The sequence below is a fragment of the Hippocampus comes genome, unplaced genomic scaffold (genome assembly GCF_001891065.2).
Source record: "Hippocampus comes isolate QL1 unplaced genomic scaffold, H_comes_QL1_v1.1 scaffold343, whole genome shotgun sequence".
Taxonomy (NCBI): Eukaryota; Metazoa; Chordata; class Actinopteri; order Syngnathiformes; family Syngnathidae; genus Hippocampus; species Hippocampus comes.
The window spans coordinates 162,173-176,130 of NW_017805280.1; the positions used below are offsets into that span (position 1 = coordinate 162,173).

General features: G+C 42.8%; 2 protein-coding genes across 7 annotated transcripts; both read left to right on the forward strand.

The window, feature by feature from the left end:
* The first annotated feature begins 71 nt into the window (after positions 1-71).
* On the forward strand, positions 72-7,461 carry LOC109516396 (MICAL-like protein 1). Of its 6 annotated transcripts, none has more exons than XM_019870910.1 (15): positions 72-282; positions 1,480-1,528; positions 1,831-1,978; positions 3,066-3,112; positions 3,361-3,503; positions 3,591-4,117; positions 4,690-4,876; positions 5,119-5,524; positions 5,687-5,809; positions 5,957-6,083; positions 6,169-6,259; positions 6,393-6,466; positions 6,624-6,738; positions 6,811-6,857; positions 6,979-7,461. In XM_019870910.1, the coding sequence occupies exons 1-15, from the start codon at positions 113-115 to the stop codon at positions 7,098-7,100; spliced, it is 2,376 nt and encodes a 791-aa protein (XP_019726469.1). In that variant the 5' UTR covers positions 72-112; the 3' UTR covers positions 7,101-7,461. The 6 variants fall into 6 exon arrangements, with proteins under 6 accessions (XP_019726469.1, XP_019726474.1, XP_019726468.1 ...); XM_019870915.1 differs by lacking the exon at positions 72-282 and adding an exon at positions 313-484; XM_019870909.1 differs by lacking the exon at positions 72-282 and adding an exon at positions 718-1,142.
* Positions 7,462-8,133: 672 nt separating this feature from the next.
* Positions 8,134-9,943, forward strand: polr2f (RNA polymerase II, I and III subunit F). The gene is made up of 5 exons (XM_019870925.1): positions 8,134-8,276; positions 8,462-8,531; positions 8,628-8,758; positions 9,235-9,306; positions 9,531-9,943. The coding sequence occupies exons 1-5, from the start codon at positions 8,257-8,259 to the stop codon at positions 9,619-9,621; spliced, it is 384 nt and encodes a 127-aa protein (XP_019726484.1). The 5' UTR covers positions 8,134-8,256; the 3' UTR covers positions 9,622-9,943.
* Positions 9,944-13,958: the final 4,015 nt, after the last annotated feature.

Genomic DNA, 13,958 nt, shown 5'->3' on the forward strand with positions numbered 1-13,958 from the left:
ATAGCGTCGGTGTAATATGGAAACGTCTCGTGCTGAATGTAGCCCTCGAGCTCGCTCCGTTTTGCCTCCACGTTGCCGTTGATGTATGTCACGCTGACCCAGCCCTCATGTGATGAGGTCCAGTGCCACACATGACACGATGGCATCGAGAGCGGCTTTGCTCAAGTGGTGCAGCCAAACATGCACCACTTACCCCCAGGTGGAAATCACCAATTTGTCCACCTCATTCCGAGATGGACTTGCGTTTTGTGCCATCATCCACAGCCACCGCCCGGATCTCATGTGAGTAGTCTGTCTCTCTCTCTCTATATTTGAGTAGATGGGCTGCGTGGTGCGCAGTTCCACAAAAAAAAAAAAAAAAAAAAACACCCCAATTTGCTCTAGCATGCTGTTTAATCTGGATTTTACACTGGGCCTAATCTCTTCACTACAACATAATCTCACTCCTTGACATCTTCCCTTTACAGTAAATTGGATTACTCAGGTTTGTTGTTGTGGTTACAATAAAATAAAGTCAGCTCATTTGCTCTCTAATCTTTTATGCATTTTTTGTCCTGTACTTTTCATGTTGAATGTGGCGCACAGCAAGATGGATGGGCAGCCACCGAGGGGATATTTTTTTTTCCTAAATCACACTTGCGGACCTCTGCGAGCAACGTAGACACGGGACTGCGCTACAATTCTACGTTTACTTTTGGTTTGTGGTAAAAAGCAACTTCTGTAACGGAATCTCAACCGCCTAAGTTAAACAAACTCGAGCTAACGCGGAAGATCGACTTTTAGTGAACTTCCTCGCGTGCGTTTTTTTTTCTTAAGAAAATGCGTGTCACCGTTAACGTGACTACATCCAACCTTGTTTAATAGCGTCGGTGTAATATGGAAACGTCTCGTGCTGAATGTAGCCCTCGAGCTCGCTCCCTTCTGCCTCCACGTTGCCGTTGATGTATGTCACGCTGACCCAGCCCTCATGTGATGAGGTCCAGTGCCACACATGACACGATGGCATCGAGAGCGGCTTTGCTCAAGTGGTGCAGCCAAACATGCACCACTTACCCCCAGGTGGAAATCACCAATTTGTCCACCTCATTCCGAGATGGACTTGCGTTTTGTGCCATCATCCACAGCCACCGCCCGGATCTCATGTGAGTAGTCTGTCTCTCTCTCTCTATATTTGAGTAGATGGGCTGCGTGGTGCGCAGTTCCACAAAAAAACAAAAACCACCCCAATTTGCTCTAGCATGCTGTTTAATCTGGATTTTACACTGGGCCTAATCTCTTCACTACAACATAATCTCGCTCCTTGACATCTTCCCTTTACAGTAAATTGGATTACTCAGGTTTGTTGTTGTGGTTACAATAAAATAAAGTCAGCTCATTTGCTCTCTAATCTTTTATGCATTTTTTGTCCTGTACTTTTCATGTTCCTGAATTGAGCCTCTAAAGTTTGCTCTTTTTTTTTTCTCGTTCTTCTTAATGCAGACATTTCAGTTCCCTCTCAAGGGCTAATGTTTATGAAAACAACAAACTGGTGAGTCATTTGCACATATTGGAAGCATGTGTCCCTTTGAACAAACATGTAATACTGCTCAGGAGTGATGTATGTCGAGAGATAATCAGGTGCTCTACTGGAAATGATCTGATTGACTTTATTTGTCCCCCAAATATTTATTTACGACAAATAATGTGTCTGTGTTCAACTGTCATCCGTTCAACAGTACATTATCAACCCGTGCACTCGCTTTTTGTGACATTTTTTGTTTGGTGGTGACATTGTGATAAAACGTACCTTGGCTCAAGAAAGTTTGGTCTCCTTCCACAAACTCTTTTCAGGCCTTTGAAGTTGCAGAGACCAAGCTTGGCATCCCCGCTTTCCTGATCCCCAAAGAAATGCTTGCCGCCGAGGTGCCTGATTATTTGAGTGTCATCACTTACCTCTCCCAGTATTACCATTACTTTGGACGGCTCTCTAACAGTGTGTGTAAGGAAGCATATCCTTCTCTTTGTCTCCCTCTGTTTTGATTTGAAGTCTTCCTCGGTTTTATTGTGCTGGGAGTAAATCAACAAGCACACTGTACACCCGTGTTCAAATGTCACTTTTTTTTGTAATATGAAAAAAACAAGACAAAGATAAACTTATTCCTCCGGGTAAAAGCATACTAGAATGAATTGTGTTCAAGTTTATTGGTCAAATTAATGGTGGAAAAAGATTTGAAATGGTTTATCATGGTCTCAATGTTTTTGGATCACAAAAACCTGGCGTTTGGTGTTCAAATGTCACTTTTTTTTTTTTTTTTTTGTAATATGAAAAAAACAAGACAAAGAAACTTATTCCTCCGGGTAAAAGCATACTAGAATGAATGCGTTCAAGTTTATAAGTTAAATTAATGGTGGAAAAAGATTTGAAATGGTTTATCATGGTCTCAATGTTTTTGGATCACAAAAACCTGGCGTTTAAACAGGGGTGTGTGGACTTTTTTCTATCCACGTCATTAGAATTATGCATTTATTGACAAAGAAACTTATTCCTCCGGGTAAAAGCATACTAGAATGAATGCGTTCAAGTTTATAAGTTAAATTAATGGTGGAAAAAGATTTGAAATGGTTTATCATGGTCTCAATGTTTTTGGATCACAAAAACCTGGCATTTAAACAGGGGCGTGTGGGCTTTTTCTATCCACGTCATTAGAATTATGCATTTATTTAAAAGCAAAGTAAACCACAGTGTGACGTGGCTAAAAGGGCGTTAACTCCAAGTTCTGTAGTTTAGCTACTTTGTGGCCGATCGGTTTGTTTCTTATAGCACAGTGGAATTTATTCTACTTTCTCATAGCTTACCTTCATTTATTGCTTCGTTATAAGTCACAAAAAATACTGTGGAGCAGCACAAATTGTCTGCGGCCTTCCTTTGTGGAATTTGCAGGTCCTCCCTGTGCTTCTGCGAATTGCTTCCTCCCCAAATCCCCAAACCTGCACGTTCAACTTCGACAGCACCGGGCTGGAGCGCAGACGTGTTTTTCACACGTGGTCTTTCTTCATCATTTACATTTTCTCTCTTGACTTTGCAGCAGGTCCTTCCAGTTTGAGGTCATCACACATCACTCCATCAAACAAGGTGATGAAAGACTAAATCTTCCGATGTATCAAAAACGCTTGAAAGAGATTCTCGATTCACACATCCTCTCTGTATTCTCCAATTTTCATGTTGCTTCCTTTTTTTTTCCAGCATCCGGCTAGGTCATCACACATCACTCCATCAAACAAGGTGATGAAAGACTAAATCTTCCAATGTATCAAAAACGCTTGATTCACACATCCTCTCTGTATTCTCAAATGTTCATGTTGCTTCCTTTTTTTTTCCAGCATCCGGCTTATTTGCCCTCCATCGAAGATGACCATTGTTCTGATAAAAGTCGACATCACGTATGTCACTTTTGCGCCAAACCTGTTCATCTTATTCAAAGACTTGTGATCTGCGGAGAGATCTGGCATCGCACTTGTTTCAGGTAAGGCCACTCGACTCACGTTTCTTAAAGTGGCTGCGTTTCTACGGGTTAGAAGACATCGAGACATGCAACCTTGATATCTTTCAGATGCCAATTGTGCCACGGCACCCTCGCAGCGGGCTTCTTCATTCCCGGAAAAGACGCCGGTCAATTCATCTGTTCTGACCACATAACAGACGGTTCAAATATTCTAGCAGTTCAGAACGTTGAGGGATGGGAAGACTGCTTGTCTCTTCGTAGATTGACTCTCCTCGGCGTCCCTCGCTACTCTGAGAAAACAAAGTCATGTGACAGACTGGTTTATAAACCACTGGAGGACGAGCAAACAGCACGGCGCCAGTCATCTGACACACGGAGTAACATGTCAAGGCCGCCATCTCCTCAACCCTTCCCAGTAAACGTTGACGAGACGACCGATGGCGAGGACGCATCGCCATCGGTTTTGGTAGGGAGCTGCGGGCACAAGGAGGAGACCGCAACCGAGGAGCCCTCGGAGTTCCCGTCGGTCTACGGAGAAGCCACTGGAGAAAGTGAGCAGCTGGCATCCAAACAGATGCCAGACTCTGTCTGCGCAGCCGAGACTCAACCTTTCCAAACAGTGAGTAGCACCTCAGGTAAGGAAATGGACATTTATTTGACAGTTGGCTTTTATTATATATATTCTCTAGGTTGTCTCTTATGCAAAATTGAACTACATGTTTCTGCCTTTTTCAGTACAAACTAGATGGGTGCAGTGTACAGATCAATGGATAAAGATCATTCTTAATAGGCAGGCACATTGATTCGTCATCGCGCTGTATGAGACAAAACACGACTTTGCCATTGTTGTTGTTATTGTGCCTATTCTTGAAATGACTCCGCTTCAAACGTCTGTTGGAATATTTACACTGAGGTTGGAGTCTGCAGGAAGCAAAGATCCTTCTGGTTCAGTGTCGCTTTTCCTGTGCCGGCACTCCCACCATTCAAACTCAGTCTTCGCCTTTTCAAACAGATGAATAGTTTCCTTTTTTTTTTTTAAATTCGTGCTACCAAAAAAAAAAAACTCACATGAAACAAACCCAGCTAATCTGATGTTGAACCCATGTTTCAAAAGTGACACCTGAGCAATTTTTTTTTTTTTTAATGACAATAGTAAATCTTCCTTTTCCTGAATCACGTGATCCCTGTTCTGTGACATTCATTAAAGAGACAACCAATGGCAAGGACGAGTCGCGGCTGTTTCTGGTGGAAAGTGACGAGCAAAAGGATGAAACAAAAACGGAGGCGCCCCCGCAGTTGCCGTCTCCTTCTGCACAAGTAACTCATGGAGAGAGTCAGCAGCCGGCACGCGAACAGACCACTCAAAGTCGGCCTTTGCCTTTTTCATCTCACATGTAAGGCAACGGCTGCGTTTGTTTCTTTGCACCGCACGACCCCAAATCTTGTCAAATGAACGTCAATAGAAATTCTTCCATGATGTATTGACATATTGTTGACTTCTGGCCCATTGGTGGCTTACAATAGAAAGGCCTTGATGATGAGCAAGGGCGACGAAAACCCTCTCAGCTTTATTGTTTATTTCCCTTTTAACGGGGGGAACCGATTGTCATCGCTTTCTTTTAAATTGTTCCAGCAGAAGCCTGAAAAGTCCCGTGAAAACCAACCACCCGTGGCTCGGAATCATCCATCCCGGTCCTTGGACGCAGCTGCCTCCCGTTCAGTCCCCAGGACCCCCCATGCATTCCAAACGTGGTCCAAATGGCCGCGTATACTGGTACAGACCGAGAATCCCTCCCCCCAATCCTTTCGGTGAGGACCTGGACGAGGAAGATGGAGTCAAAACGGAGCCACGTGTCAAAGACACTCATGGAGGACATAGCAGTCAACTTGGTGGCTCAGATGTAACAGCTGCCAATGTCCCACACCAAGTCAGTCGTAGCCCCATTTTGCCAAGAAGTCTTTCGGTGCCGGCCGTCAAATCTACAAAGTTACCTTTTGTCATGACAGAGGACAACAAATCGCCCTGCTCAACCCCAAGTAAGGTACGGAAGGTGGACTTACTTTGTCTAAAAAAAAAAAAAATAAGGGATGTGTTTTGAATACAAAAATACAGTTTTCTCTGTGTAATTCTCAGATTTTGTTCACATACAATCCCCTCCGTACAGAATGGTTGCAAGTGTCATTTCAACATTTCATCTTCGCAGATTTACAAAGAGAAGGAGCATTGCGATGCAAACGCAGAAATGCCCAAATCCAAAACATGCCAAGCCCTCACATCTGGACGGGCACCCGCTCCCGGGCACGGCTTCCCACTCATCAAAAGGAAGGTATGGTGCCGATTCACAACTTAAAACTTTCTTGCTGCGTGAAGAGAGCATGGTAGAATGATTTAGTTTGCTCACACGAGTCAGTCGTTTGGATTACGTGCGTTGGGAGATTTTGAGGAGGAATGCTCGGTATTGTTTGTTTTGCAGGTGCAGGCCGACCAGTATATTTCTACAGCAGATCTGCAGGTGGAAACGAGACAAGTGACAAAGCAGCTCGAGGCGCTGGAAGAACGAGGCGTTGACTTGGAGAGGAATATCAGAGAGTGCAGCAATGGTTCATCGCGCCTTTTGTTTCAAAACAAATATGCGTGCTACTTAAAACTTCAGAGGCCAATAGTATAGTTTCTTTTTCATTTCAGACAAAGAGGAAGAAGGTCTGCTGGCCGAATGGCTTGCTCTTACCCAGAAGAGACAATTTCTGATGCGACGAGATACCGAGCTGGTTTATTTGTAAGTAGCCTTTGGGGTTGTGACAATGATAATGCTTTACAGGCGAGTCTCCGCACTTACAATACTGTGTGTAAAGAAAAAAAATCGTAAGAATTCCAAATAAAAACCAAAATTGAACTGCATCGTGGACCAGGACTAAGCAGCAACAGTTGGAAGAGAGGCAAGCGGATGTGGAGTACGAGCTTCGACGTCTCCTCAATAAACCAGGTGAGTTTATTGTCATGTGATGCGGTGCAAAACGATTTGCGCTGCGCCGGAGATGAAATTCCAATGCGTGTCGAAAATTCTGCACTATGTACTTGTATACGGCAAACACCTTTGAGCCGTTTGTTGGTGTAACACGCCGTGGCCCTTCCACGTTCAGAGAGCGTCTGGAGTCAAGAAGATCGAAGTCGAGAACAAAGCCTGATGACCGAGCTGCTTGTCATCATCGAGCAGAGGAACCAGATCGTCAGCATTTTAGATCAAGACAGGAAGAGGTGCAATGAGGATAAATAATAAATGCATTTTCATGTTGGAAAAGTAATAGTGCAACTCTTTTTCCCAATTAGGGAGCGAGAAGAGGATGCGCTTTCGGAAGGAATGATCAAGAACACAGGTGTGTTTATTATATTAATTTTTTACTGTCAAACGATGTTGCATACTGTGTTGGAAATGATGACTAGTGTGATGTGTGGAATTTTTTTTTTTTTTTTTTGGGGTGGGGGGTCTCTTGTCAGACTTCCAGAAAGAAGGTTTGAAAGAGCTCAAGAAGTCAAAAGGAAAGTTCAAGCCCTCAAAGGTTTTTAAGATGAACTGGAAAGGCGAGCGCAGTGCAGACTCTGTGGACAAAAAGAGCTGAATGTCTGTTGAGACGGCCGGAGAATAAAACTGAAGAAAGGTTCAAAGACATCAAATGAAGTTCTGCTTGGACATGATCAAGTGTTGGCCTCATTTTACGTTACTGTGTGCTTAAACTGTTATGCAACTGTAGATTGAGTGGCACACTTAGGAATGTATCACAAGTCAAAAGTACATTTTTTTGTGTCAGCATAATAGCAAAATTGCCTCAGTCCTTTAAAATATTTTCCGCACAAGAAAACACCACAAATTTAACAAGCAAAAAGAGTCCAGGTGCCTTTGTGAATTACCATAACTGGATGAGTGAGAACCTATATTCACATTAAAAAAAATGTGTAACAGGCACATTGGTATTGACATTGTGTCAGCAAGTTAAAATTGACGTCGAGGCAATTATGCCATTAGGCTAAAAGATATGCATGTACTCAATATGTATATATTTTTTCAAATGCAAACGGTTTTATTAAAGATACAGATGCACCTCTGTGCACTCTCATGTTGTAAACAAAATTGCAGTTCAGTTCAAAGAAGGAAACTCATCTTTTAGATGAACCACAGAGTGAAACCGGGATTTTATTCATTATAATTTGGATGATAGTTTTCAGCTAAGAAAACCCCACTTTTTGAATCGCATTTCACTACTGATAGAATTTTTTAAAAAATATATATATATTTTCCACGATGTCCAGATTTTTTTTAATTCACTTGCATATGAGAAAAAATATATAATAAACGTGTACATAAAAGTTCATTGAAGTTTCATTTATCAGAACGAATGAGCTTGCGGCAAACTTGACTATTCACGTAACATGAAAAATCCGCTCGGTGGCGCTAGTGTTTACGAAATGCAAAATTGTATGCGCTGTAGTATTATAATTTACTTTATTGTATTTTTATTTTTTTGTTTATAAGCATACATGCAATGTTGATGATCTGCATAGAAATGCGCTTATTCCTAATCGTGCCTTCTTTCTGATGGCGTCGAGGGATAAACACTAAACAAACGGAACATTAGTTGTAATCGCTGTTGTTCCGTTCCTCTTTCTCAGTGCACACAGGAACCGGAAGTGAATCGTTCATCACACTCGTGCGTGTTCTTGTTTACAACAGACAGCAAGAGAATAAAACTTGGGATATTTGCGACTCTACAGCAAGATATGTCGGACAACGAAGATAAGTCAGTAACATGAAAAGTTGCCTTTCGACGCGATTATGTCATAGTTTAACGAATATTTGAAGGAAAGTGGACGAGCCGCCCAGCTTCGTTATAACTGCCCCAACATTTTATTCGTAGTGTGACTGCAACGTTCACTTGTCCTTCTTTTCTGTTGTTTTGATTGTTGACCCTTATCATTTTTGTAGCTTTGATGACGGAGATTTTGATGATGCTGAAGAGGACGAAGGATTAGATGACTTGGAAAACGCGGAAGACGTGAGTAATCACAGTTTGTATCTTCCGATTTCTTCACGGGTCCGTCTTTGTACTGCGATATATGTGAAACTTTCTTTTCTTGACTTTATTGGACAGGACGACCAGGAGAATGTTCAGATCCTACCGGCAGGTGAGGGCCAGCAGGCCAACCAGAAGAGGATAACAACATCATACATGACAAAATATGAGCGAGCCAGAGTTTTGGGAACTAGAGCCCTCCAAATAGCGTAAGCGTTTTGTTCGGTTGAATGAGCACATTATAAACTTGTTGCAGTATTTTTTTTTAAATGTAAAGTGCTTTTTAAATGTCAGTATTGTACTTGTGTGAATGAAGCTATGCGCATCCATCCATCCATTATTTGAGCCGCTTATCCTCACGAGGGTCACGGGCGTGCTGGAGCCCTTCAAAAGTTTTTGTTCTGTGTTGAAATTTCACCTCCAGCCACTATGTATGGAATTTTCATGTTCTCTCAATGCTGGCTGAATTTCCTCCGGGTATGCCCGCTCTGCTTCAGTCCATTTTCCAAAATGGTGAATCTTACACTAATGTATGTCTCTAAATTTTGTGTTAAGGTGAGTCAAAGTGGTTAGTGCTCATCAAAGTCAGCTGACTCAATTTCCCGGCAACCTTGTGATAGAAAATGGATGGATAACTAGTTGAAATGTTTCTGTTTTGTGTGTCACGTAATTTCACACTTAACAGGATGTGCGCACCGGTCATGGTGGAACTGGAAGGAGAAACGGACCCCTTACAAATTGCCATGAAGGAGCTCAAGTAAGTAGTGTGTGTATGTGTTCCCTTGCATCGTCCAAAGCTAATTAAAAAAAAAAAAGACAAATTTTAATCGGCCTTTTTAATTTTGAATGAGACAAACTGATTCCTCCCATTGCTGATTATGGAGCGTAGCAAGACTGCAGGGCCACTAACAAAATCTAGTTTGCTACAAAGTGGACCAGGAACTCATTCAGCCCCACCCGCTTCCTTGTCTCATCCACTAGGTGTGGAAAGATCCCCGTCATCATCCGCCGCTACCTTCCAGATGGAAGTTATGAAGACTGGGGCTGCGATGAGCTCATCATTAATGATTAAGTCACTTGGGCAAGCGACTCTTCCTTCTCCCAGCAAATGTCCACTGGAGGTGCTGTTGTATTTTTTTTACCTCCACTCTATGAAGCAAGCGATTGTTGGTACAATGTACCGAACAAGCATCCTCGCCGCTTTTAATTGAATCCTACCCATTGTACCTCCTGCTTAAACCACATTTTGACGGAGCTCTTCAAAGGGAGGAAAGTACCATGAACGTTTTTTTTTTTTAATTTTAGAGAATTAAAAGCCTGCATTTGTCATTTTTCATGCAGTTGTGACTGTAACGTAAGTTTTATTGGTTTGAATAAAGTACTTACAACTTTTGTACTGAGCTAATAATTTTTTTTTAAAGAAATTACGGTTCTTCATAACGTCTGTAGAATGAAGTCCAGTACAAGGGAAAGACGTTCACATATCAACGCAATGCTCGTCGGTGATTAGAAACTTCCATTTTGTGTTGCCCAAACACGCCCGGAGCTGTTGGCATAGTCATGAGATGGATTTGAGGAGTTACAAGCAAATTTCTTTTGCAAGACCTTCCTGCGTTATCTTGTCATCTGACATTTAACAAGTAGACACGCTCTACGGTCGCGTCGCAAATGTCTGTTATTTCAATGCCCATTTTTGAAATGCTCACTTTTCAAGCTTTTCGTTTTTTTTAATGCATTTATCACCCTTGTGACATTGTGGCCTCCCCGGCGTTGAAAGAGGTGTACAGTAGTTGGCTTTACTCATTCAGCAGAGGGAGTGCTGAAAACTGCACGGCAGCTTTTTGCCTCAGAACTTTTCTCTCCCGTGAAAACACATGCACACGCACGAAGCCGACAGACAGTCTCTGTATTGTTTGGGGAAAATAGGTTGTAGGCAGAAACTAGGTCAGTGTATGTCATGAGCCAGGGCTCTGATTTGATTTGTCCTTGGAGAGTAAAAATACATATCATTAATGCTATGGATGGAATGAAAAGTCTACACACCCCCTGTTGGAATAGCAAAAGGTTTTTGGAACTACCTTCAAGATCAACCATTTGTTCCTCCGTTCATGTGGCCTTTAACCGGAACAACTCATTTGAAATCTCCCAAAACGAAGTGGGAAAATGTGTTTCGGTCTGGTAAAACCACGGTTGAACTTTTTGGCTTGCTTGAAAAAAAATGCCGCAGTGCTCATCAACAACAACACAGCACCGTGGCAACAGTGAAGCACGGTGGTGGCAGCAACATGAACGGGCTGCTTTTGTTTAACTTCAAGTATGTAAGGTGGAGGGAATTATGAACCGTTCAAAATAACAGTCAGTGTTAGCACAAACTTCCAAGCATCAGAGTCACTTCAAATTGTGACGGCGTCCACCGACTCCCATTTTACGGAAGTTTCAATGTGATTGGTTTGTTCCAAATGCCTTCTTGGTGTCTTTTTTTTTTTTTTTTGACATCACAAAATCATGATACTCGATGACGGGTGTGTAGACTTCTTCTACCACTGTAACTATTGACGTGCGAGCAAACAGTGTGGCTGTCAGTAGAATTCTAAAGAAAAGAAAAGCTGGCAAACAACAAAGAATGGGGAAATTTGCAAAGATTTCGCAATGAATCCAGTTTATGCCGGTTGTGATGATTTCATATGTGAAGTCTTTTGATGAGAGGGGATGACGGTGCCTCAGGGGAACTTGTGGGCTGCTTTCATGGCCATGTGACAATCAGCTGCACCAACCCCAGTGAGGACACCATCAGGTCGCCCGCAGCTGAGGATCCTGCTTCTTATCTTTTCATCTCGCCGCTGCACGCCATTACTTTGCTGCCGAGCCACATTTGTCATTAGTCATCTTTCCATTTGCTCATTCAGTCACACATTTTTTTTTCTTTGTCTGTAGGAAAGTGATCTCTGAACAGCCGCGGCACTGTCCTTCTCCGTTTGATATCTTGTAGTTGTGCTCTTAAAATGTCATCACAAAAAAACAAAACATTTACTTTGATCCAATAATCCATTCCATTTTGAAAAACTGTTGCCCCGCTGATACGACCCCGGATAAGCGGAAGAAAATGGATGGGTGAATGGAATATTAAAAAGCAGTCCGCACGTGTACCTCGCAGTTCTGATGGCAGGGGTTTCGAGTCTGGGCTCCGGCCTTTGAATGACTGAGCTTAGAACTGTAAGGCAGCTATATTATCCACGAGTAAACCGTGCTGCCCCGTGCCCTTCCAACTCCATATGAAGGGCCCTATTTTCACACCTAGCGCAAGTCAAGCGCAAAACGCAGTCCGTGTGCATGGGTGGAGTTTTCTACGTTTCGTTGTTTTTTTTCTTGGACTGCACAGGTAGAATTGGGCATAAGGGGGCGTTTGTGATGTGGGATGGAACGGAGCCGACTCACGACCAATTGAAGCGGCGACCGTCATTTTACTTTAAAATTAGGGCGGAAGCAGAAATTGACTTGCTGGGTTCTGTGCATGACATTGATGAGCGTAAAGCGTGTAAGAAAGTGTAGCAGCAAGATCTCCCCTTGCGGATGAGGTAGTCACCCACAAGTCCTTTAATGAATTGATTTCTACAATAATCCAGAGGCATTGTCCCATGCTATTAGCACATTTTTGATTGAAATACGATGACATCCACCTCACAAGTCTACACAAGTGGCGCTCCCAATCTGTCTGCCCGCGCCACCATCAAATACACCCAAATATCTTCCGGCGCCACAAATTAGACGTGGCTTTAGGTATTCTTAATAAATTTAGACAGGAGGGTAGAATAGAAATCGACCTGAGAACACCGAGCAACACGCAGCGTGCTCTACCAAATTTGGAAACAAGCTAAACTAGACTTGCCGTATTTATGGCAGGCACGGTTGATTGTCGATAAAAATAGGGCCCGTTTGTATTGAAAACTGACTGAGCTTGTTTTCCTGCTGCTCCTTTTCATTCATAAGCAGTTGTGGAGTCGTGGGGGTGCCTTGCTCAATGTGGCAGCAACCAGTCTGACTTGTTTTTCAACCGTTGCCAGGCCCTCTCCTTAAGGAATGAGCCACTGCTGCTCATTCTTATACTTGCTCAAAATGAAGTGTTTGTTTTTCTTAGGAGCGTCAATCGTTTTTTTTTTTTTTTCAACCTCATTAATGAACAGAAAAACAAAATTCCCCATGCATTTTTTTAAGCACACAAAGCTGTTTTAATATTTACTCCAGGGCTCCTCCAACAACAGTTTATTGATCATCGCCGAACTGATGTAAAAATAGACAAGAGGACTGACAAATACTGCGAAAACAGCTCAAGAAGATGTCTTGTGATCTTAATTCTTTTGGTAGAACACTAACTTCAGGCTGAAGGAAATGGAAAAAAAAACAAAGCAAAGTTGGCGATCCAGCCAAACTTAGTACAGCGGAAGCTCCAAAGTTCAACACAGTACATTTGCTAATGCCAATTGTATTCCAAGTTCTTCCACTACTTGTCATTTCCAAGCAAGATTTTCCATTTATAGAGTGAATTACTTTGTCCCCGGTTCACATTGTCACTCATAAAACATTTACTCCGCGACAGTGTTTTAAGTCACCTTTTTGCATTTACTGCCATACCAGTTTAAAACGTTCACCTTGGTCTTATCAACCTAAAAAGACGCACGAGTCGACATTTTAAGAGACCCGACGTGCAGATACGTCAAGTATCGGTTATCAAAACGAACGTTGCGTATTCAGCGCTCATGTGATTTCTTGTACTTCTCATACTGTGCAGAGCAGAGCGATCCTTTCACTCAGGTTTGCCATAAGCTCCATTTCTGATTCGACGCCGAAATCAAACAGCTCCTCTTTTCCCGCTCACGATGAAATTCAACAAATAAACCGAGTGTCCGTCTCCTAAGATTTGCTACTGTCGTCTGACGGGACGACCCGCTCGATGGTGTTCGTCATTGATGTTGACGTTCTGATGAGTTCTTGGGTTGAAGGCGTTTCTCACGGCGGCTCTCCAAACCGTACGACTGTTGCTGTCGTTTGGCTTGAGGTCCCGCTAAACGTGATTAGCATGAGCAGCAACATGACTGCGCTTTGACGGAGTCTCAGCTTGCGCGCTGCAAAGTTTGTACAAGCATGGCACAAACAAGTACTCTTTTGATAACGAATCAACAATATCATCAGGTGTCCGTGAATATTATGTGTGGCTAAAGTGGGTCAACAGAGATGAAGCGAAGGCATTGATCAGTTTTCGATCGCGGTCGTTCTCATTACAGTCACGGGGTGAGGTGGAACCTACGCTGAGAGGCAGAGGACAGCCTGGCATGGTCACATGCATGGGGGGTGGGGGTGGGAGGTGGATACAATGAAAGCTAATCTTAAAGACAATTTTAATTTTTCTTTTTT